Source organism: Oncorhynchus nerka, linkage group LG4, assembly GCF_034236695.1.
Source record: "Oncorhynchus nerka isolate Pitt River linkage group LG4, Oner_Uvic_2.0, whole genome shotgun sequence".
NCBI classification, from domain to species: domain Eukaryota; kingdom Metazoa; phylum Chordata; class Actinopteri; order Salmoniformes; family Salmonidae; genus Oncorhynchus; species Oncorhynchus nerka.
Window position 1 is genome coordinate 36908600 of NC_088399.1, and position 21652 is coordinate 36930251.

Genomic DNA, 21652 nt, shown 5'->3' on the forward strand with positions numbered 1-21652 from the left:
TAATTTGTCTTTGAAATTGATAGGGAAACATGGTACTGGAATGTGTAATGGCTGTATGGTAGAGGAAACATTTGAACATGTATTATTACTTTGTGAAATGTATGATGTAGAATGAGAGGTTGTTTGACAGGGTCAGAGAGGTTGGACTTGAATGTGGAGTGGGTGATATTTTGGGTGGGGGTGATGGGAGTAGAGAGGTTTGTTAGGGAAATATTTATTTTCTTCGAAATTCGGGGTTAGTTAATTAAGAGAATATGGTGTTTTCGGTAGGTCGTGACCGGCCTCACACTCCAGCACAGTAGATGGCGGTGTATGCACTTATTAGTTGGTTGCGATTCGCCAATCAAAACTTAAAGAAGAAGAATATCACGTGACATGGGAGGCTGAAGCACAACACAACATACGTGTCTGTCATGGTGGAGAAGAGAGTTTGAAATGTGAAATTCATAGAATCTGAAATAGCCATTTTAAATTTGCAATGGACATTGTGGTGTATTTGATTGCTGCAGCAATCCTTATTGTGTTGATCGTTTTTGCTGTGAAGGTACGAGGAAAAACAGAGGAAGGTAAGGAGTTAACTGTAGCTACCAAGCGTTTGGATAACGACACCAATACTTAAACAGCTAACGTTAGCAATCGCGTTTCTATTCGTGTTTAACACTGGCTATTTATAAGTTAAAAGTATAGGTTGTTTGGGTGTTAAAAAATTTTCCCTGTCACTTGCTCGTCATAACCTGTCAGTTCTCAATGTAGCTAGCTAACGTTAGCTAGCTAGCTACTGTTGTAGCTGACTAAGGAACATGTTGACAAGTTTATTTACGTTATTTCTCTTGCTATACTTAAGTCTCCCTCCCCTATTCTCTTCCTCTACATTCTACTAGTAAACGTAATCGAGTCTATCTGTGCTCCCATTATCTGCCTTCCCTGACTCCCTCCATTAACTCTTCCCCATGCCTCCTGCTCTTTACCTCTCCGCATATGTGCACTCGTTTTGGGCCTAAATTGACCCGATAATCTGTCATTGACCCCCCCCCTCTCTCTCTCCAGCTGATCGTGAACAGAGGCAGGATGTGTTGGCTCGGGTGGCAGCTCCTCGCCCGCAGGTGGCCGAGGAGCGTGGGGTGGGCATGCCCCGGCGCCGTAGAAATCTCAACAGCAGGGTAATGGCCCAGAGGCGAGCCCAGAGGGACGCATCCGACAACGGTAACACATCTGACATACACACACACACACACATGAGTATCACATGTGTTTCTACTGTGAAAATGAAGTTTCACAAATGTGTGAATGCTCTTTCAGAGGACAGCCCTGTAGAAGAAGTGGCTGTGGAGGAACAGGAAGAAGAGGAGGAACAGCAGTTCCAGGCCACAGGGAAGCTTGGAGCCAAGAAGCAGAGGAAACTGGAGGAGAAACAAGCCAAACGGGCTCAGAGAGAGGTATTACCACTCTCTGGAACAGCTGGAGAACAGTTCTCCATTGGAGATTGTCCATTATATGTTATCAGTAGCATGTCAATCAACAGTAGGGCCGGGATGATACCAGTATCACAATACTCGTTAGTATTGTGGCAAGGAAACAAAACATGAAGCGGATTTAACTTCTTTAGGAAAACAGCCCTAATGTTGGAAACAAACATAATTATGTTGTCATCCAGTGTCACAATTATTTTCCAGCTATAGCACACAATATTTTACCCTGCTGGTCATCTATGAACATCTTGGCCATGTTCTGTTATAATCTCCACCTGGCACAGCCAGAAGAGGACTGGCCACCCCTCATAGCCTGATTCCTCTCTAGGTTTCTTTCTAGGTTCTGGCTTTTCTAGGGAGTTTTTCCTAGCCATCGTGCTTCTACACCTGCATTGCTTGCTGTTTGGAGTTTTAGGCTGGGTTTCTGTACAGCACTTTGTGACATCAGCTGAAGGGCTTTATAAATAAATTTGATTTGAATTTGATTTGATTTTACATACAGCAGTTTTTTTAAAGGACCAATCTGCTTCTTGTTTTCCTGTTTGCCATGAACAAAAATATTGCCTCAATAATATTGCCCTAGTCAATAGTCTACAATGGCTTTCTCTCCTCAAATGGCGTTCTCCCTTCAGCAGCACTGCTTCTTCTCTCAGCTGCAATGCTGTGATAGAACCAGGCAGGTGAAGGGCATCCACCATATTGCTTTGACCCACCCTGCGTTTTCAAATCATTATATTTTATGTTTGCAAGTGTTCTTGGCGACTTGGTTTGATGCTGTGTTCCTCAGGCTGAGCTGGCAGAGAGAGAGGAAAGGAAGAAAATGCAGGAGCTCCGAGAGCAGGAGAGAAGCAAGGAGGATGAGAAAGAGAGACAACAGGAGCAGAAAGAGGTAATAAAACACACACACACACTATCTCACTATTTTGAACACAGATGCAGGTAGACACATCACTTATTATTCCCATTCTTGCACTCATTCCTTCTTTCTCCTATTATTATTTTCTGTTTAGGAGGAAGAGGAGCGGCGGGCCAAAGAGGAGCAGGAGAAGGAGGAGGAAGAGGAGTACCTAAGGCTCAAACAGTCCTTTGTCGTCGAGGAGCAGGGTGAAGCTGATGATGTCACAGAGGAAGAGGTAGTTTACTAGTGTATTCACATAGTTTGGTTTAGGTGGCTGTCGACATAAACCCGTTTTTATCAAGTAGATTGGGGCTGGGCAAATGGCGGCCCACTGTCCCCCTTTTGTTGGCCCAGGGAGGGAGGGAGGGAGGGAGGGAGGAAGAAAGGAGAGAGAACAAAAATATAAACGCAACATGTAAAGTGTTGTTTTCATGAGCTGAAATAAAAGATCCCATACATTTTCCATACGCACAAAAAGCTTTTCTCTAAAGTGTTGTGCCGTATGTCCACAAATTTGTTTACATCCCTGTTAGTGAGCATTTCTCTTTTGCCAAGATAATCCATTTACTTGACAGGTGTGGTATATCAAGAAGCTGATTAAACAGCATGAGCATTACACAGGATTATCTAGTTTGGATAAAATTTCAATGGCGTTGCGAGAGACTGCTAGAGAGTGCCTGCGGGTGCACTGATTTTAAAGCAATGATATTCGACTGATTTGTTTTAAAACTCAGCAGCTGCAATAATAAGAAAATTGTTATAATTAAAAAACAAGGTCACCCCCGAAAGCCAGATGGGTAAATTAGACAAGCATTCTATCTTTTTATATTACTGTAGTGTAGGTTATGCTGCAACAAATGTAGACCTACCTGTCAAAATAAAAACATTTTGTTACCATGAGATGATAGGTCTCCATACTGAGATGGGCTGTCTGTCCCCACGGCAGAGGCCGTAGAGAAGCCACATTTAGACATCGCATGTAATTTAACAGTTCCATTTCACACTATGTTGTTCATGTAAATAATTTACCGGTTTCTCGTAGTTATTTATCCCGGGAAAAGGGAGTAGTTTTGGACGGTAAATCTCGGTAACCTGGATTCCTGGCATGAAATCCCTATTTTATGTAAATGTTTGTTCTTTTTTTATAGTCACGCAACCTTCTACAAGAGTTCATCCAGTACATCAAGGTATGAGCAGGAACCTAACCAGTACCATATACACTGTGTACAAAACTTTAGGAAAATCTTCCTAATATTGAGTTGCACCACCTTTTTCCCGCAGAACAGCCTCAATTCGTCAGGGCATGGAGACCCCCAGCTCCTAAAACCTTTAACAACAATGTGCTGTTTTCAAGGGAATGTTAAATAAATGTTAACTATTTGGTTTTAACATCATAACCTCTTGAAGAGAATAGTCAGACCTACCACAGTTCTGATTATTCCACATTTAGCTCTATCATAGTTATAGGCTATAGCAATTAACTGCATGCTTTTCATGATCAATTGATCATGTCATTTCAGAAGCGTGAGGATAGCCTAACCATTTTTTATTTTTTAACTTTATTGGACTTATGTCATCACCACTAGATGGCAAGCAAATCAAACACTTTGGATAAAGCCATCTAGTTTATCCCCTGAATGTTAACTAACCATATTGACATGATCTGTTATTAGCTAGGTAGCCAATTTGACATCGTCCATTAATCAATGTAGCCTATCATGTCTGTCTACTGCAATTGTGATTAAACACTCTTAAAAACAATGTTGAAAAGGGAATAGTGTTAACTTAATTAGGTAGGCCTACGTTGGTTGGAGAAAAAAATCCATTACCACTACAGTGCATTCATGGGGCGGCAGGTAGCCTAGTGGTTAGAGCATTGGGCCAGTTGCTAGATCGAAGGTTGCTAGATTGAATCCCCGAGCTGACAAGGTAAAAAGCTGCCCCTGAACAAGGCACCCCACTGTTCCTAGGCTGTCATTGTAAATAAGAATTTGTTCTTAACTGACTTGCCTAGTTAAATAAAAAAGATGCATTCAAAGTATTCATACCCCTTAGTCCACATTTTGTTCTTACAGCCTGAATTCAAAATTGATTAAATATATTTGAATCCTCACCCATCTACACACAAAATCTCATAATGAAAAAGTGAAAAGTTTTTAGAAATGTTTGCAGATTTATTGAAAATGAAATAGATATCTAATTTATGTAACTATTTACACCCCTTTGCTTTGACACTACACATGGAGTTCAGGTGCATCCAATTTCATTTGATCATCCTTGATGTCACTACAACTTGATTGGAGTCCACCTGTGGCCAATTAAATTGTTTGGACATGATTTAGAAAGAAACACCTGTCTATATACAGTACCAGTCAAAGGTTTGGACACCTACTCATTCAAGGGTTTTTCATTATTTTGACTATTTTCTACATTGTAGAAAAATAGGTAAGACATCAAAACTATGAAATAACATGTGGAAGCATGTAGTAATCAAAAAAGGGTTAAACAAATCACAATATATTTTATATTCTTAAAAGTAGGCACCCTTTGCCTTGATGACAGCTTTGCACACTCTTGGTATTCCCTCAATCATCTCTCAGTTGTCACCTGGAATGCTTTTCCAACAGTCTTGAAGGAGTTCCCACATTTCTGAGCACTTGTTGGCTGCTTTTCCTTCACGCTGCGGTCCAACTCAACCCAAACCGTCTCAATTGGGTTGATGTCAGGTGATTGTGGAGGCCAGGTCATCTGATGCAGCACTCCATCACTCTCCTCCTTGGTCAAATAGCCCTTACACAGCCTGGAGGTGTGTTTTGTCATTGTCCTGTTTAAAAACAAATGATAGTCCCACTAAGCGCAAAACAGAATTCTGTGGTAGCCATCCTGGTTAAGTGTGTCTGGAATTTTAAATAAATCCCTGACAGTGTCACCAGCAAAGCACCCCACACCATCACACCTCCTCCATGCTTCACGGTGGGAACCACACATACAGAGATTATCCGTTCAACAAATCTGTGTCTCAAAGACACGGTGGTTGGAACCAAAAATCTAAAATTTGGACGACTCAGACCTAAGGACAGATTTCCACCAGTCTAATGTCAATTGCTCATGTTTCTTGGCCCAAGCAAGTCTCTTCTTATTGGTGTAATTTAGTAGTTTCTTTGTAGAAATTGTGAAGGCATGATTCACGCAGTCTCCTCTGAATAGTTGATGTGTCTGTTACTTGAACTCTAAAGCATTTATTTAGGCTGCAGTCTGAGGTGCAGTTAATTGCCTATTTCTGAGGCTGGTAACTCTAATGAACTTATCCTCTGCAGCAGAGGTAACTCTGGGTCTTCATTTCCTGTGGAGGTCCTCATGAGGGCCAGTTTCATCATAGCGCTTGGTTTTTGTGACTGCACTTGAAATGTTCAAAGTTCTTGAAATATTCCGGATTGACTGGTATTCATTTCTTAAAGTAATGACTGTCGTTTCTCTGCTTTTGAGCGGTTCTTGCCGTAATATGGACTTGGTATTTTACCAAATAGGGCTATCTTCTGTATACCACCCCTACCTTGTCACAACACATCTGATCGTCTCAAATGCATTAAGAAGGAAAGATATTCCACAAATGAACTTTTAACAAGGCACACCTGTTAATTGAAATGCATTCCAGGTGACTACCTCATGAAGCTGGTTGAGAGAATGCCAAGAGTGTAAAGCTGTCATCAAAGCAAAGGGTGACTGCTTTCAAGAATCTCAAATATAAAATATATTTCGATTTTTTTTGGTTACTACATAATTCCATATGTGGTATTTCATAGTTTTGATGTCTTCAGAATTATTCTACAATGTAGAAAATTGTGAAAATAATGAAAAACCCTAGAATGAGTAGGTGTCCAAACTTTTGACTGGTACTGTAAGGTTCCACAATTGACAGGCATGCCAGAGCAGAAACTATACCATGAAATCCAAGGAACTGTTCATAGAACTCAGAGAATTGTAATGCGGCATGTATCTGGGGAAGGGTATACAACTATTACTAGTGTTGAACGTTTCCAAGAGCACATTGATCCAAGTCGTTGGAAAATTGACAAAATATGGAACTACCCAGACTCTGCCTAGAGCTGGCCGTCCGACCAAACTGAGCAACCGGGTAAGAAGGACCTTGGTCAAGGAGGTGACCAATAACCCAATGATCACTCTGACAGAACTACAGAGTTCCTTGGCTGAGATGGTAGAACCTGCCAGAAGGACAAGTCTTTACAGTACTTCACCAATCTGTGCATTATGGGTGAGTGGCCCAACAGAAGCCACTCCTGAGATAAAAAGCACATGACATCACACCTGGAGTTTGCAAAAAGGCATGGGAAAGCCTCAGAGCATAAGGCAAAGGATTATGTGGACTGATAATTCAAATTGAACTATTTGTCCTGAATTGCAAAACGCTGTGTGTGGAGAAAGACGGGTGTGAGCTGTGCCTGGTTAACACCATCCCTACCATGAAGCATGGTGGTGGCAGAATCATGCTATGGGATGGTTTTCAGCGATGGACTGGGAGACTGGTAAGGATAGAGAGAACAATGAATGGAGCCAAATCCGTAATGAGAACCTCCCCCAGCGTGCAAACGACCTTAGACTGGGGCGAAGATTTCCATTCCAATAAGACAATGACCCCAAGCATACAGCCAAAGCAACACTGAAATGGCTTCAGAACAAGAATGTGAAATGTTCTTGAGTGGCCCAGTCTTGAATCTCATTTAAAATCTGTGGAAAGTCTTGAAGATTGCTATTCACCGCCACTCTCCATCCAACTTGACAGAGCTTGAAAAAATCCTTGAGGAAGAATGGGAGGAAATTCCCAAATCCAGATGTGCAAAGCTGATACATGCCTACCAAAGATGACTCAAAGCTGTAATCGGTGCTTTTACAAAGTATTGACTCAGGGGTGTGAATACTTATGTAAATGAGATATTTCTATATTTTATTTTCTATAGATTTCTAAAAACATGTTTTTACTTTGTCATTATGGGATATTGTGTGTAGATGGGTGAGGAAAGAATCTATAATCAATTTTGAATTCAGGCTCTAACACAACAAAATGTGGAATAAGTTGAGGTATGAATAGTTTCTGTTTAGTCAACTGTGCAACATTTCTACCGGTAGATTGCAATGTAATATTTGTATTTGAATTTTATTGCATTTTTTATTTAACTAGTCAAATTAAGCACAAATTCTTATTTAACAAGAGTCAAAAGGCCTCCTACGGGGACCTGGGCTGGGATTAAAAATGTAGGACCAAACATGCATCACAAGAGATACCACAAATCTACATAAAGAGAGACCGAAGACAACACCGCATGGCTGCAACACAATATGCGTAAACATGATCAGCTAACAGTACATCGGCAGTCGAGCCCTTCTTGACATGCAGAGCCCACAAAGGATGGGAAATTATCCTAAACCACTCACACTGAGGTATAGTTAACTTCACTTGTATTTTAGATCACCCAAATAGCCAATATTAAGAGAGATCGTGAGGCTATCATCATGTACAGTTGAAGTCAGAAGTTTACATACATCTTGGCCAAATACATTTAAACTAAATTTTTCACAATTCCTGACATTTAATCCTAATAAAAATTTCCTGTTTTAGGTCAGTTAGGATCACCACTTTATTTTAAGAATGTGAAATGTCAGAATAATAGTAGTGATTTATTTCAGCTTTTATTTCTTTCATCACATTCCCAGTGGGTCAGAAGTTTACATACACTCAATTAGTATTTGGTAGCATTGCCTTTAAATTGTAGCCTTCTACAAGCTTCCCACAGTAAGTTGGGTGAATTTTGACCCATTCCTTTTGACCCCAGGTTTGTAGGCCTCCTTGCTCGCACACGCTTTTTCAGTTCTGCCCACAACATTTCTATAAGATTAAAGTGAGTGCTTTTTTATGGCCACTCCAATACCTTGACTTTGTTGTCCTTAAGCCATTTTGCCACAACTTTGGAAGTATGCTTGGGGCATTGTCCATTTTGAAGACCCATTTGCGACCAAGCTTTAACTTCCTGACTGATGTCTTGAGCTGTTGCTTCAATATATCCACATCATTTTCCTCCCTCATGATGCCATCTATTTTGTGAAGTGCACCAGTCCCTCCTGCAGCAAAGCACCCCCACAACATGATGCTGCCAGCCCTGTGGTTCACGGTTAGGATGATGTTCTTCGACTTGCAAGCATCCCCCTTTTCCCTCCAAACATAACGATGGTCATTATAGCCAAACAGTTCTTTTTTTGTTTCATCAGACCAGAGGACATTATCCAAAAAGTATGATCTTTGTTCCTATGTGCAGTTGCAAACCATAGGCTTTTTTTATGGCGGTTTTGGAGCAGTGCCTTCTTCCTTGCTGAGCGGCCTTTCAGGTTATGTTGCTACAGGACTCATTTTACTGTGGATATAGAGGCTTTTGTACCTGTTTCCTCCAGCATCTTTACAAGGTTCTTTGCTGTTGTTCTGGGATTGATTTGCACTTTTTGCACCAAAATAGTTTCCTCTCTAGGAGGCAGAACGCGTCTCCTTCCTGAGCGGAATGATGGCTGTTGTCCCATGGTGTTTATTTGTGTACTATTGTTTGTACAGCTGGACGTGGTACCGTCAGGCATTTCGAAATTGCTCCCAATGATGAACCAGACATGTGGTCTACAATTTTTCTGAGGTATTGGCTTTCTTTTGATTTTCCCATGATGTCAAGCAAAGAGGCACTGAGTTTGAAGGTAGACCTTGAAATACATCCACAGGTACACCTCCAATTGACTCAAATGATGTCAATTAGCCTATCAGAAGCTTCTAAAGCCATGACATCATTTTCTGGAATTTTCCATGCTGTTTAAAGGCACAGTCAACTTAGTGTAACTTCTGACCCACTGGAATTGTGATACCGTGAAATAATCTGTCTGTAAACAATTGTTGGAAAAATCACTTGTCATGCACAAAGTAGATGTCCTAACCAACTTGCCAAAACTATAGTTTGTTAACAAGATATTAATGGAGTGGTTGAAAAGTAGTTTTGTCTCCATCCTAAGTGTATGTTAACTTCCGACTTCAACTGTATCTGAAATCACATGATCAATTGATGTTTACTGGTGATGAAAAGCATGCAGGTAGGCTATTTGCTGTATAATTATGATGATAGAGCTACAGTAAATGTCAGCAATTGTTTTGTATGGAATAATCAGAAATGTGTAGTTCTGACTGCTGTTCAAGAGGTGATGTACAACTAAATACTTTTTATTTATTCAACATTCCCTTGAAAAACATTCCCTTGAAAAAACATTCCCTTGAAAAAGGCACACAGTTGTCAATGGTTTTAGCAGAGCAGGGGGTCTCCTTGCCCCCCTACAGGCAAGTCGATTGCTCTGCACGTGTAGGTTTTTTACCCTCTTTTCCTCTGGTTATCTCTCAGGACTCCAAGGTAGTACTGCTGGAAGACCTGGCGTCTCACTTTGGAATGCGCACACAGGTGATGGCAGGAAAATTATATCAAAGGGTGCCATGAGTGCAGGACTATGATTCCTGCACTCCATGGTCTGTTCTCATTTTTAAATGTGTGTCAGATTGTGTCTCCACAAGGTTCAAGGTTATATTAGTGTTTTTTGTGGTGGTTGAGAGAAGGGAGATTGGTCATCATAACTAATCTTTGCTCACAGGATGCAATTGCGAGACTGCAGGACCTCTTAGCTGATGGTGAACTCACAGGTAAGTGAATAAAAGTGTCTGCCAAAATTAACATTATTTCTCTGAGTAAATGAGTACAGTCAGGCACTCTTGCTTCTCTGCTGTCTGACTGTCTTTATTCTCATTATTTTCTTCAGGAGTGATCGACGATAGAGGGAAGTTTATCTCCATCACGCCAGAAGAGTTAAACGCTGTGGCTCAGTTCATCAAACAGAGAGGGAGGGTCTCTATCAGCGAGCTGGCCCAAGCTAGTAACTCACTCATCAACCTCACGCCCGAGATACGAAACACCACCTAATGGGGAATATACAGACACACACACACACACACACACACACACATTGAGGACAGATTTAGCCAAAGCTAGAAACTCCCTCATCAATCTACAGTAAAACCTGAAATATTCAATGCTGCCAGATTTGTGATGCCAAACTCGGATAAGTAATGAAGCATACACAAACAGATTAGACAACACTCATGCTGGTACAGACTCACAATTATAATTTCATACACTGGATTATTTTGAGTGTTCTCATTATACTCAGTATACGGACTGTATATGAATAAAGTCGACATGTGAATTGGATTTTGGATGTTTCCTCTTTTCATGTCTATTTCCAGCCCATATTTATTTGTATCTTAAACTCGGCCATACAATCACTACCCACAGTTATACCTTGAGTACGTTGCACATTATTGCAATCTTAGAGCAGATTTATGTTCCAGATTTCTTAGCATATTGTTGATTCCTTGGTGGGATAAATATGAACCTGTCAGATACAGGTATATAATTGTACAGTATACAAAAATACTAATTTACGCTTTATTGGATTTGCTAGTTAATTACATCATATCACTGACTAATTGTTTGCACACCGTTGCACTCGGGTCGTCAGTAGTTACCACAGCCACAAAGTCATAAACCAATTTATTCTTTAAAAATATGATTTTACACCTAACCTTAGCGGTGTCGTTAGCTTCATTCCTAACCGTAATCTTAAATAAAGACCAAAAGACACATGATTGTTTTCAGGAAGTTTTACGATATAGCCTTTGTGGCTGTGGTAACTAGTGACAACATTGCACTCGTGATTGTAATTTCCGGTCATCCCGGAAGACCGTCTACGAGCCAGCTTTAGCCAAATGAAAGTTAGATGATTCCGTGCTTTGAATTGGCTTTCGATTATGTCGGCGCAGAAAAAAACATATATTTAGCCACACCCGTGAGGCACTTATATACATTTAAAGAAATAGATTGTATGTTCGTGGATTTCCTTGTATTCGTATCTCTGGTAAGTAACGCTAGCCTAGCTATTTCCGAAAGAACAAGCTTGTGTAGAGTTATTATTGTGCGCGTGCATTTGAAATAGCAAGCGCATATGCTAGCTAGCCTGCTATAGTTACTTGATTGACAACTGATTCTCAGGACACGAGATGTGCAATTTCGCAATGCCTATGTACAACCTGACTACACACCCTTCAGAAAGTATTCATACCCCTTGATTTATTCCATATTTGATGTTACAGCCTGAATAAAACATTTTATTCAATAGATTTCCCCTCATCCATCTGGACACAATACCCAATAGTGGCAAAGTGAAAACATGTTTTTAGAATTTAAAAAAAATCTATTGAACATGAAATACAGAAATATCTAATTTACATAAGTATTCACACCCCTGATTCAATACTTTGTAGAGGCAAATTAGGCAACGATTACATCTGTGAGGTTTCATGGGTAAATCTTACATTTTCCACACCTGGATTGTGCATAATTTGTCCATAATTTGTCCAAATTGGTTGTTGATCATTGCTAGACAACCATTTTCAGGTCTTGACATAGATTTTCAAGTAGATTTAAGTCAAAACTAATTTGGCCACTCAGATACATTCACTGTCTTGGTAAGCAACTTCAGTGTAGATTTGGCCTTGTGTTTTAGGTTATTGTCCTGCTGAAAGGTGAATTAATCTCCCATTGTCTGGTGGTCAAGTCCGCTTTCCAGGTTTTCCTCTAGGATGTCTGTTGCCTGTACTTCACTTCATTCTGTTTATTTTTTAACATGAAAAACTCATCAGTCCTTAACGTTTACAATCATACCCATAACATAACGCAGCCTTCAAGATGCCAGAAAACAGTACTTTGGGGAGTGGTACTCAGTAATTTGTTGTATTGCATTTGCCCTATATCATAACACTGTATTCAGGACACAAAAAAAAAGAGTATTGCCACATTTTTTTGTAGTATTACTTTAGTGCCTTGCTGCAAACAGGATGCATGTTTTGGAATATTTGTTATTCTGTACAAGCTTCCTTCTTTTCCCTCTGTTAAATAAGTCAGTATTGTTTAGTAACTTCAATGTTGTTGAGCCATCCTCAGTTTTCTCCTATCACAGCTATTAAACTCTGTAACTGTTTGGCCTCATGGTGAAACCCCTGAGTGTTTTCTCTCCTCTCCGGCAACTGCCTGTGTCTTTGTAGTGTAAAGTGTATTGAATGGGATATTGAATGTCTGCTTTTTCCCCCTACCCATCTACCAATAGATGTGAGGCATTGGTAAACCTCCTTTGTCTTTGTGGTTGAATCTGTATTTGAAATTCACAGGTCAACTGGGGGACCTTACAACTATCTGTATGTGTGTGGTACAGAGATGAGGTAGTCATCTCATGCTTTTACTCCTGAACTTATTTAGGCTTTCCATAATAAAGTGGTTGAATACTTATTGACTCAAGACATTTCAGCTTTTCATTTTTAATACATTTGTAAAAATGTCTAACATCATTTGACTTTGACATTATGGGGTATTGTGTGTGTGTGTGTAGGCCAGTGACAAAAATCTACATTTAATCCAATTTAAATTCAGACTAACACAATCAAATTTGTAGGAAGTCAAGGGGTCTGAATACTTTCTGATGGCACTTTAGCTTGCTTTTCAGACAATATGCTGAACAATAGACAATTCAGTTGTCACATTACTTTTTTTTTTTTGTGGCACTTGGTTATCCCTAGCCAAGTAAAACTCAACTCCACTATGTTGATGTGAAGTACATTGTAGAGTTGTGTTTTACTTGGCTAGGTTATCCCTTAGCAGCAAGTGGCTAGCTAGTCTACATTTTCATCTTATATTGGGTTAGTGCTAGTCTAGCTGCTGGTAAGTGAAGGGTTAAGTGACAGATGCCTTAATAATACCGACCCATTCCACAGATCTCTTCTTCATTTCAAGTTTCCCAACTTCAGGTTTACAGTGTCAAATGTTCTTACAACCTGCAACAGCATTCTGTGCTGCGTGGTTATTTATTGCATAAACTCTTCTTATTTCTTAGTTGTACATCCATTGAAGTCATATTATTACAGCTAACCATACACATGATTTGTCTGAAACAGTTAGACAATCTAGTAAAACACCTTGCCTAAATGGTGACATTACATCTATGTATTTGGCAACTTTTGCAAATTCTCTGAGCAACAGTTGACTGTACAAATTGTTATGGATGGGGATACATTGTGTCTCCCTTCCAGCCATGACTCTGAGCATGTCTCCGGCTGCGGTTTGCCAGTGCTTTACTTTGGTGTCCCTGTGCACGTCCATTGCTGACCCCAACTGGATCCAGGTCAGGAACAGTACTGACCCCGGAGGAAAACAAATCATCTATGGAGTGGCCTTCACACTGCACGCTGCCCAGAACATCACTGACACAGGTAGGGAAGGGCAAGACTGGACCGTCAAAGAAGAGCTTGTTTGACATTTGTCTTCCATTTCTGCTACCAGACAGTCGTCATCTGTTTTGACACTGTATAGTTCACATTTTCTACAGTTTAACTGCACCCACATATATCTGGTAAAGGCCTATGTACTGTACTCGTCCGTAATTCCATGTTTGTGATCTTAAACGTATTTACTTTCTGTTTATGCAGAAGCCTGGGAGTGTGGTGTGTGTTTATGTGTGTGGAGTTGACTGAGAGTACGTGTGTGTTCCCTCCCTGTAGGTCCCCTGGGTGGTGTTAACGGCTGGGGGATGTGGCTGCTCTATGCCCTGGCGGCTCTGTGCTACACTGCTGTCCTGCTCTCCAGCTCCTCCTTCTTATTGGACTTCTTGGGGACTGGGATGTCCCACCCTCGACTGGTGGTGTCACTCCACATCTCCACTGGTAACCTAACTTTTCTCCCTTTGTCTATCTGTCTCACTTTTCTTATTCTCTCTTTTTCTTTCTCGTTCGGTCTCAATTGCTGCCGCTCTGTTTGTCTCTCTTTCTGAGGGTTTTATCACTATACTGTCATTTTATATATTTTGAAATGTTTAGTTATTTAGCAGACACTCTACTCCACAGTGACTTACAGGAGCAATTAGGGTTACGTTCTTTGCTCAGGGGTACATCTGCCTATTTTTTTATTTTTTATTTAGTCGGCTCGGGGATTTGAACCAGCAACCTTTCGGTTACTGGCCCAATGTTCTTTTTTAAAATGTATTTTTATTTTACCCCTTTTTCTCCCCAATTTCGCTGTATCCAATTGTTAGTAGCTACTATCTTGTCTCATCGGGCTCGGGAGAGACGAAGGTTGAAAGTCATGCGTCCTCCGGTAAACAACCCAACCAAGCCGCACTGCTTATGTTTGCAGAGCCATGTTTGTTTACATCACTCTCTGCAGTTCTCTCTGGGATTAATGAGTTTATCATCCTCTTGCTCTCTTTCTCCCTTTCCCTCTGTCTCTTTTTCTCCCTTCCACTCTCTCCAGTTGTTTTCCTAATGTCCGTGCTGGGAGTGTGTGGGGCTTGCCTGTACGTCATCAGCGGCAACCTTCAGGAGGGCAAATTTGGGCTACTGTGGGACTGGGTAGGGGGCTGGACCTGGCCCGGGTCTGGGTCTTGGTCTCCTAGGCCTGGCACCAGAAGCCAAGCAGGGGCAGTGGGGATGCAGGCTTACCCAGGGGAGAGCTTCTACATTGCTATTCTGGGCCTACTTTTTTCCTGCCTGGCTTCCGTGATCAGCCTGAGTTGCCCGGGGGACCCCACCTCTACCCAGAGTGACTACACAGCCGTGGTGGAAGGGGACGACAGTGACACAGAGCCCCTCACCCCCAGGGAGCAGGGAGTAGGCCAGTCTGACGGAGACAACAGGGGGGAGGAGTGGGCAGGAGAGGTGGTCCCTGAACTGAATCAGGTGGAGGTGGATGGAGGTGGAGACTGCTAAAGGGGATTCTGTTTATGTGTAGCCCAAAAGGTGAGCTGTGGTTTGGTTTCTACTAGAATGCGAACCAGGATCACACATTGCCTGTAACAGACTATATTAGACAGCAGTGCTGGCCCCTTCCCTGGTCATGTTTTGGTTCCTTTTAATGCTTCACTTGACCAAGATAGTAGAATCCTGTCAGGAGCCAAAAAAGAGATCCGATACGTTTTCTAATGTTCTCTTAATGTTTGTCTGCCTAAACTTCCTTCTCGGGTCAGTGTGTATACAGTTGCACAATATACATTTTAAAAAGAATAACATCTTTCCCTTGTGGGAGTTTAGGCCCAGAGTCTCCAACTTCACTTGACCAAGGTCAATAGTTATTTTGCTTGCTGTGATTGAAAAAGTGTGCCACATGTTTAAGCTATTTCTGTCTGTGTGACCAGGGCAAGTGCGTTATACAAATTATATGCTCTTTTCAATATAGTTGAACACGTGGCGTCACAAGCGTTGACCCTGTTCCCATTACTGAAAAATAACCACTGGGGTGTGTTCAGGATCAGCGAATGGTTTCAAACAGTTCAAAACCAGAAAATATGTTCAATTGAGCATAAGTTGAAATATAGCCCATGTTTGTACAATCACCTATTCTCTTCTAGTTATAAAAATCCCTACAGGAAGGTTTTTTAAAATGATTTTTGCAGGTTGTTTTCTAACCTATGCATTATCTTAACTTCTTAAACCCGTTGCACAGTCTTTCATAGTGACACTTGAAGTTTCCCAAATGGAGGACAGAAATCCAATAGATTATTCATAGATTTACCTGAAGTGTACTGAAACTAGAGTTTCCTTTGAGAAGTTAAATTTAAAAAGCCAGTTTGGCTATTATTGCCACTAGCTTTTATCACTTTTAATTGATGCACTATTTATTAATGCATGGATGTTTACTACTATAGGAAGAATTGAGGGGGATATGACAGCTTTCCTTTCCACAACAGGTAGTGTAAATACATGGCTCTTGCCTTTTATATGACTTGATATACTAATGATATTAAAATATGATGTATTGAATATTTTATGTATTCGAATGTTTCTGATTTCATAAAATGTTGACACTGCTATTGGTTACTAGATAATACATATCACTGTGAAAATATATTCCAGTTTGGCATCTTTAGATGGTTACATTACAGCACAAACCACTCTATAAAGCAGGGTTATCCTGCTTAAAGGCAATCAAAAAAACAAGCTCCTTGATGGTGTTTGGATGCAGATGATGGTAGGACCATGGATATTGGCTTAATTAATTAAGATAGCTAAGAGCCTGCCTAGAATCAGGTTTTCCTTACCCACTTGTTTCCTGGACACAGATTAAGCCTAATCCTGGATTGGGAAACATGTTCAATCGAGATTCTCTTTTTATTTCAAGACCAGGCTTAATCTGTGTCCGGGAAACTATCCCTCAATCTCTTCCTCAGGTACATAGGAAGACATTCCTTCTCTTATTCCAGGGTCACAGTCCCATCTCTATGAATCAGACTGTTCATTGTGATTGTTTGTTATGTTATTTATTCATTAAACTGTTTAAGTGAGATGTGTGAATGCATTTTCTTCCTGTTCCAGAACAGAAGTGTCTAGTCCAGTTCCTCTTATTCCCACTCATCTGTTTGTGTTGATATCTCATCTCTGACACTACAGGTTTATTTCCAACCAACATCATCAGGACATGATCTTAATGCAAAACCATGAGATCATCTAACACATTATGTTGCTTGCTGGTATGCAAATGATCAGGTTAAATGATAATTACCCAGTAATAATCTACAGAATGAATTACTTTTTTCTGGGGGGGTTCATTTAAACAAGCCCCTGCAATAGGCACCATTTGGTAATAGGTTATGAAATTGTGTGAATTATATCAAAGTACCTAAAGCCATACTAACACTGGTGGTAACAGTACCATAAAATCAATTGCTACCCAAATTCACCTTGTGGGAACATCTTGTCATCAAATGAGACATCGAGTAGGGGTCTAGGGATTTTGTCTTAAACCAAATTTAAATCTGAACCCTGTCTGTTGTATAGAGTAAGTATCCTGGGGTATATGTGACTATATAGGGACTGATGACCTCTCTTCATGGACAGTCAGATGGCTCTAAATATACCTCAACACGGTCCCACATGTCTTTCTGAATGCATAGGCAGATTTTAGGGTTAGCCAAACAGAAGGACTCTCTGTGAACATGATGTCCCCTCTACAAGCAATGACTTCAGCAGACAAACCACTCATTGGTAAATAGAAATAATCCGTTTCTTTCCCCTCCCGCCATCTTTCCCTCTACTCTGTCACATGAGTCCAGCCCCTTCTCTCATTGGACAGAAATCATTGCCATAGTAACCTTGACAAATTGTTGATGTTGCCAGTGAATTTGTGAATGGAGAGGACTAATGCAGGGTATTTGAGCATATTTTAGTGTTGGTGTTGCGGTCATGGGTGAGTGAGTGGGATCCTGTGTAGTGAGTGGGATCCTGTGTGTACACCACACACGCATGTAAGGTACGTGCTAGCACTAGTTTACTGTACAAAAATATACGGGAAGTTACAGATTTTCATGTAGATAGTTTGAAATATGGTGCATTTCCAAAACATGTATTTATTTTATAACCCTAATATTCACACTTTTTGCGAGGTAAATCGGACATATTTTCAACAAAGCGCGTGTGTGTTTGCGCACGCGTGTACTTTATGGAGGCGGATGGAGGAACGAGAGGATGCTATTGGTAGCTCAGAGGGGCTGGGACGCGGTGAGAATTACTACAGTTCATCTCCACATGGAGGAGTGGAGCGAGGGATGAAGAGAGAACCGACAGGGACGAGCCTACTAGTGGAGCTGTGAGATTGCTCTTTGTATACCTTCCACTCCCTCAGTTTTCCTCTGACTCTCCTATTCTCCTATTCTCACTCAACTATGGCGGCTCAGAAATTAAAAAAGAGGAGGAGAGGAGAGAAAGAACAGTGGCGTTATTAAAGATGGATGTCAGATCCTGTTTCACTTGCGTACTTGAATGCGGTCCCTGTGTAGCCTATCTGGTCCTGTGTTATGTTTATGTGTAGTAGGTCAGTACAGCATGAAATGTGAATACATATGTGTTTTTAATGACCAGAGTGGGTGTGGCTCACCATGTACGTGGCGACAAGGGTCATATTTTCTTTAGTGCGTGTGTATGTACCATGTAAGTATTCATTGTTTTCTCTGACAACCTGGATCAGAGAGTGTGTATGTGTGTTTTTAGTCTGATGACGGTCGTGTGTAATCCCTCTACGACTGGCAAAGCGAGTTGCGTGCGTGCGTGTGAATTGTGTTGGAGTGGCTTGTGTGCAGTTGTGTGTTAGTGTGAAGGACCATGGCTGTTTTCTAATCGTGTTGACGGGGTTATGTGTAGAAGAGTGGTTGTAGTAGGTATGATTGTGCACACAGTGGAGTGTGTATGAAGAAGGAATTATGAGTGGGAATCGAGTCACACATTTCTTGACATTTGATCCTGATTTACTCCAAATAAAACCTGCAACTCTCATATACAATGAAAGGATATATGTGTTTTGCATGGAACGTATGTTGTAATGTTTTTGTATCCATATAAAGGCCTATGTGTGTGAGCTCCGTGATTTTTAACGCCATACACGTATTTGATTTTGGTAAACCCAGTCAGTTTTAGAAAATAGGACAGAGTTCTATGTCATACTTATCCATCTACTCATCTCTCTCTCCTATCCTCATTTTTGTCGTTGGAGTGGCCATTTTAGACAGATGTCTTCTTGTCAACTTTATCTCTTATGGGAGATGGTGTCTGTTGGCTTTATGACCAGCACCAAATATTCAATTCCAGACAAGTTAACAGTTCGGTTCAGCTCCTGCCACAGCTTCAACATGTATGTTTCTCTTTCACTCTGCCCTCTTTCCCTGCCGTATGCTCTTTCTCGTCTCTTTCTGCAATCTGTCTCTGTTTCTCTCTCTCTCGATTAGTCCTGAGTGAGGCTGATTTCAGGCTCCAGTTCCTCACCTACACAGCCAGCTCTGCTTTCTCTGCCCCTGGGAACTGGGCATCATGTTTGCCCAAGGCCTCGCTTGCCCTTGGTACTAAGAACTGAAGTCCGAGCTACACACACACTCAACCTGTCCGGTCATGTGTAATTCAGTTGTGCAGTACTCAAAGGAATAAATACAGAATGTTATGTGCAGATGCATACATAGTGATAGAAATTGGCAGGGGTCCCCATTTTCCGGCAGTTGTATACGTATTCTGTGTGGAACAGAATCAATACATTGTGTGCTATTCCAAGGTGGAGGAAGAATTCACACCTTTGTGTGGGCGCAGGCGCGGGTCTGGGAAGGGGGAGGTGCTGTGCTCTATCAGAAGGGGCGGGGCGGAGGTGGGTGTGTGACACAGCTGATACACGCATCCTCTCGCTGTCTCCATCACCCGATATCCGCTACGGGCAATAGCGGTTGCAGTCTCCCCCGACCAGAGCCACACGAGTAGGCTATAGGCCTACTGCCACTCCAACGTCCCTATCTGCGAACCCCGAATCGGACAGCTCGCCGAGGAGCAGTGGGGCGACGTAATTCGGCTTCATTCGGCGTTGTCTGTGCTGCTTCTGCCGCTAATAGTAAGTGCGGAGCTGTTCTCGGCTATGAAGAGATGGAGCCGAGCGCTCTTTCATTTCCATAGAGAAATACGCGCACCTAGTAAGCGACGCAGCGCGGCGCACAATCTACACCTGCGTTTTTCTATATTTATCGTCATTCACCGCATTGCCAATCCATTATCCTCTCTCCATCCCGCTTTCCATGTTGGATTTGGGGTGATTCAAATGTTGTTGTGGCAGAGAGATAAGTGGAGAGCGAGATGGAGAGAGACCGTGTTTTTTAATATTGCTCATTGGATTGAAAGTAAAGATGGGAAATCGGTGAGGCGCAAGCGAGAGGTTGTGCGCGAGGGTTGTAGCGGATGCTGATGTTTTCTCGAGCTCGCTCCTTTCCGATTCCCCCCACGGAGAGAGAGCTGCGAGTGGAGTAGAGCGCTTTGCGTGACCCACACACGCATTATCTATTGCGTGAATGAAAAGAAAACGGATAGAATAGATCATGGCAATTATCTCGTTCTTCTTGCCTTTAGTGGCTGGGTTAGGTCTTTTTCACTGGTATGGAGAAGCGAGTAACATTTCACCATTGTGCTCTAGCATTGCCGCGTCAGCTGACAGCCTATACACACCACTGTGGTGATGGGGAGGTTGTTGTAGCGGCTGCAAAAATAATCAGAGGATTTTGAATACATGGAGTTTAAATGGACAGACCAAGAGCAAATGGCCTACAGTAGAATTTAGACCAACCTTGGTACTTAAAAGGAATAGATTGCTTGGACGTGCAATAGGCTGATTTGTAGGCCTACATCACTACCAAACATATATGAAACAAATACTGTATTATTGACATGATATAAAGCTTATTATGAGGATATGTATGGACTAGAAGTGTGAGCTAGCATGCCTGTTTTAATATGCTGGTAATGGCAAAGGAGCTCTGATAAAATTGGCCTATTATTTAATATTCTCTACAGTACAGTGGTTACCTCTATACCCAATGTGACTGCTCTGCGGGACTTCTACGCCTGGCCTATTTGAGGCCTTGAATGAAGTGTGTGTAGTGGGATAGCAGCGGTCACCGTTTGGGGGGCGGTTTGTTTGCATTTGAGGTGTATATAGGGGTCTATGTATGGACAATGTAGTGCAAATATGTGGAGCAAAATGTATTACTGGTGTGTAGACTACACCTATTAATCTAGGAATTATCTCATACTGCATGTCAACACAGGAGATTAGATTGAGAAGACTCCCTTAATGAGAGGAAGTGTGAGAATGATGGTGGAGCGCGCACCAGAGAGAGTTCCTGCCTGTGTGTGCGCGCTCTCTATTTGAAGCATGGAGCCGATGATGTAATGCCTAGGAGTGTGTAACTGTGGCAGTGAGGCGAGTGTAGGCACGTGCCACAGCTCAGCCAACACTGGAACAGGGCCCTCTGCTGGCCCGAGGCAGTATCGTACCGTTGGCCGTTTTGGACACAGCACCTCATCCTAAGGATTCAGTACTCCCCTGTTCACATCCCAATCTGTTCCCATGTCCTACCTGAGATGGAATGTCAATACTCACCTTATTATAGCAAAGTAACATAGAAGCATAGTAGCTTCATGTGCACAGGCTTGGCTTCAGGCATGAAGAGACAATGGGGAGAGACGATGGAGAGAGAGAGAGAATTCACACAAAGGTTTGACTGCATCTTTGCTCAGATAGTAGTAGGCTACACTTGGTACAATGGACTATAAATTCACATATTACCTTTAGGTCAATGT

General features: G+C 41.7%; 2 protein-coding genes across 3 annotated transcripts; both read left to right on the forward strand.

The window, feature by feature from the left end:
• The first annotated feature begins 366 nt into the window (after positions 1 to 366).
• On the forward strand, positions 367 to 10664 carry LOC115123281 (DDRGK domain-containing protein 1). The gene is made up of 9 exons (XM_029652612.2): positions 367 to 566; positions 1048 to 1203; positions 1300 to 1436; positions 2257 to 2358; positions 2480 to 2602; positions 3516 to 3554; positions 9807 to 9863; positions 10051 to 10099; positions 10216 to 10664. The coding sequence occupies exons 1-9, from the start codon at positions 479 to 481 to the stop codon at positions 10374 to 10376; spliced, it is 912 nt and encodes a 303-aa protein (XP_029508472.2). The 5' UTR covers positions 367 to 478; the 3' UTR covers positions 10377 to 10664.
• Positions 10665 to 11174: 510 nt separating this feature from the next.
• On the forward strand, positions 11175 to 16836 carry LOC115123292 (uncharacterized). Of its 2 annotated transcripts, XM_029652631.2 has the most exons (4): positions 11175 to 11370; positions 13595 to 13774; positions 14063 to 14224; positions 14811 to 16836. In XM_029652631.2, exons 2-4 carry the CDS (start codon positions 13597 to 13599, stop codon positions 15263 to 15265), a joined length of 795 nt encoding a protein of 264 aa, XP_029508491.1. In that variant the 5' UTR covers positions 11175 to 11370; positions 13595 to 13596; the 3' UTR covers positions 15266 to 16836. The 2 variants fall into 2 exon arrangements, with proteins under 2 accessions (XP_029508491.1, XP_029508483.1); XM_029652623.2 differs by lacking the exon at positions 11175 to 11370 and having other exon boundaries at positions 11377 to 13774.
• Positions 16837 to 21652: the final 4816 nt, after the last annotated feature.

Excerpts from the sequence above, each read along its gene's own strand:
- LOC115123292 (XM_029652623.2), top strand. The coding sequence starts at position 13,567 with ATGGGGATACATTGTGTCTCCCTTCCAGCCATGACTCTGAGCATGTCT. Across the intron at positions 13,775-14,062 it reads CCAGAACATCACTGACACAG|GTCCCCTGGGTGGTGTTAAC; the intron begins GTAGGGAAGGGC and ends CCCTCCCTGTAG. Across the intron at positions 14,225-14,810 it reads GTCACTCCACATCTCCACTG|TTGTTTTCCTAATGTCCGTG; the intron begins GTAACCTAACTT and ends CACTCTCTCCAG.
- LOC115123281 (XM_029652612.2), top strand. The coding sequence starts at position 479 with ATGGACATTGTGGTGTATTTGATTGCTGCAGCAATCCTTATTGTGTTG. Across the intron at positions 567-1,047 it reads ACGAGGAAAAACAGAGGAAG|CTGATCGTGAACAGAGGCAG; the intron begins GTAAGGAGTTAA and ends CTCTCTCTCCAG. Across the intron at positions 1,437-2,256 it reads CCAAACGGGCTCAGAGAGAG|GCTGAGCTGGCAGAGAGAGA; the intron begins GTATTACCACTC and ends TGTGTTCCTCAG.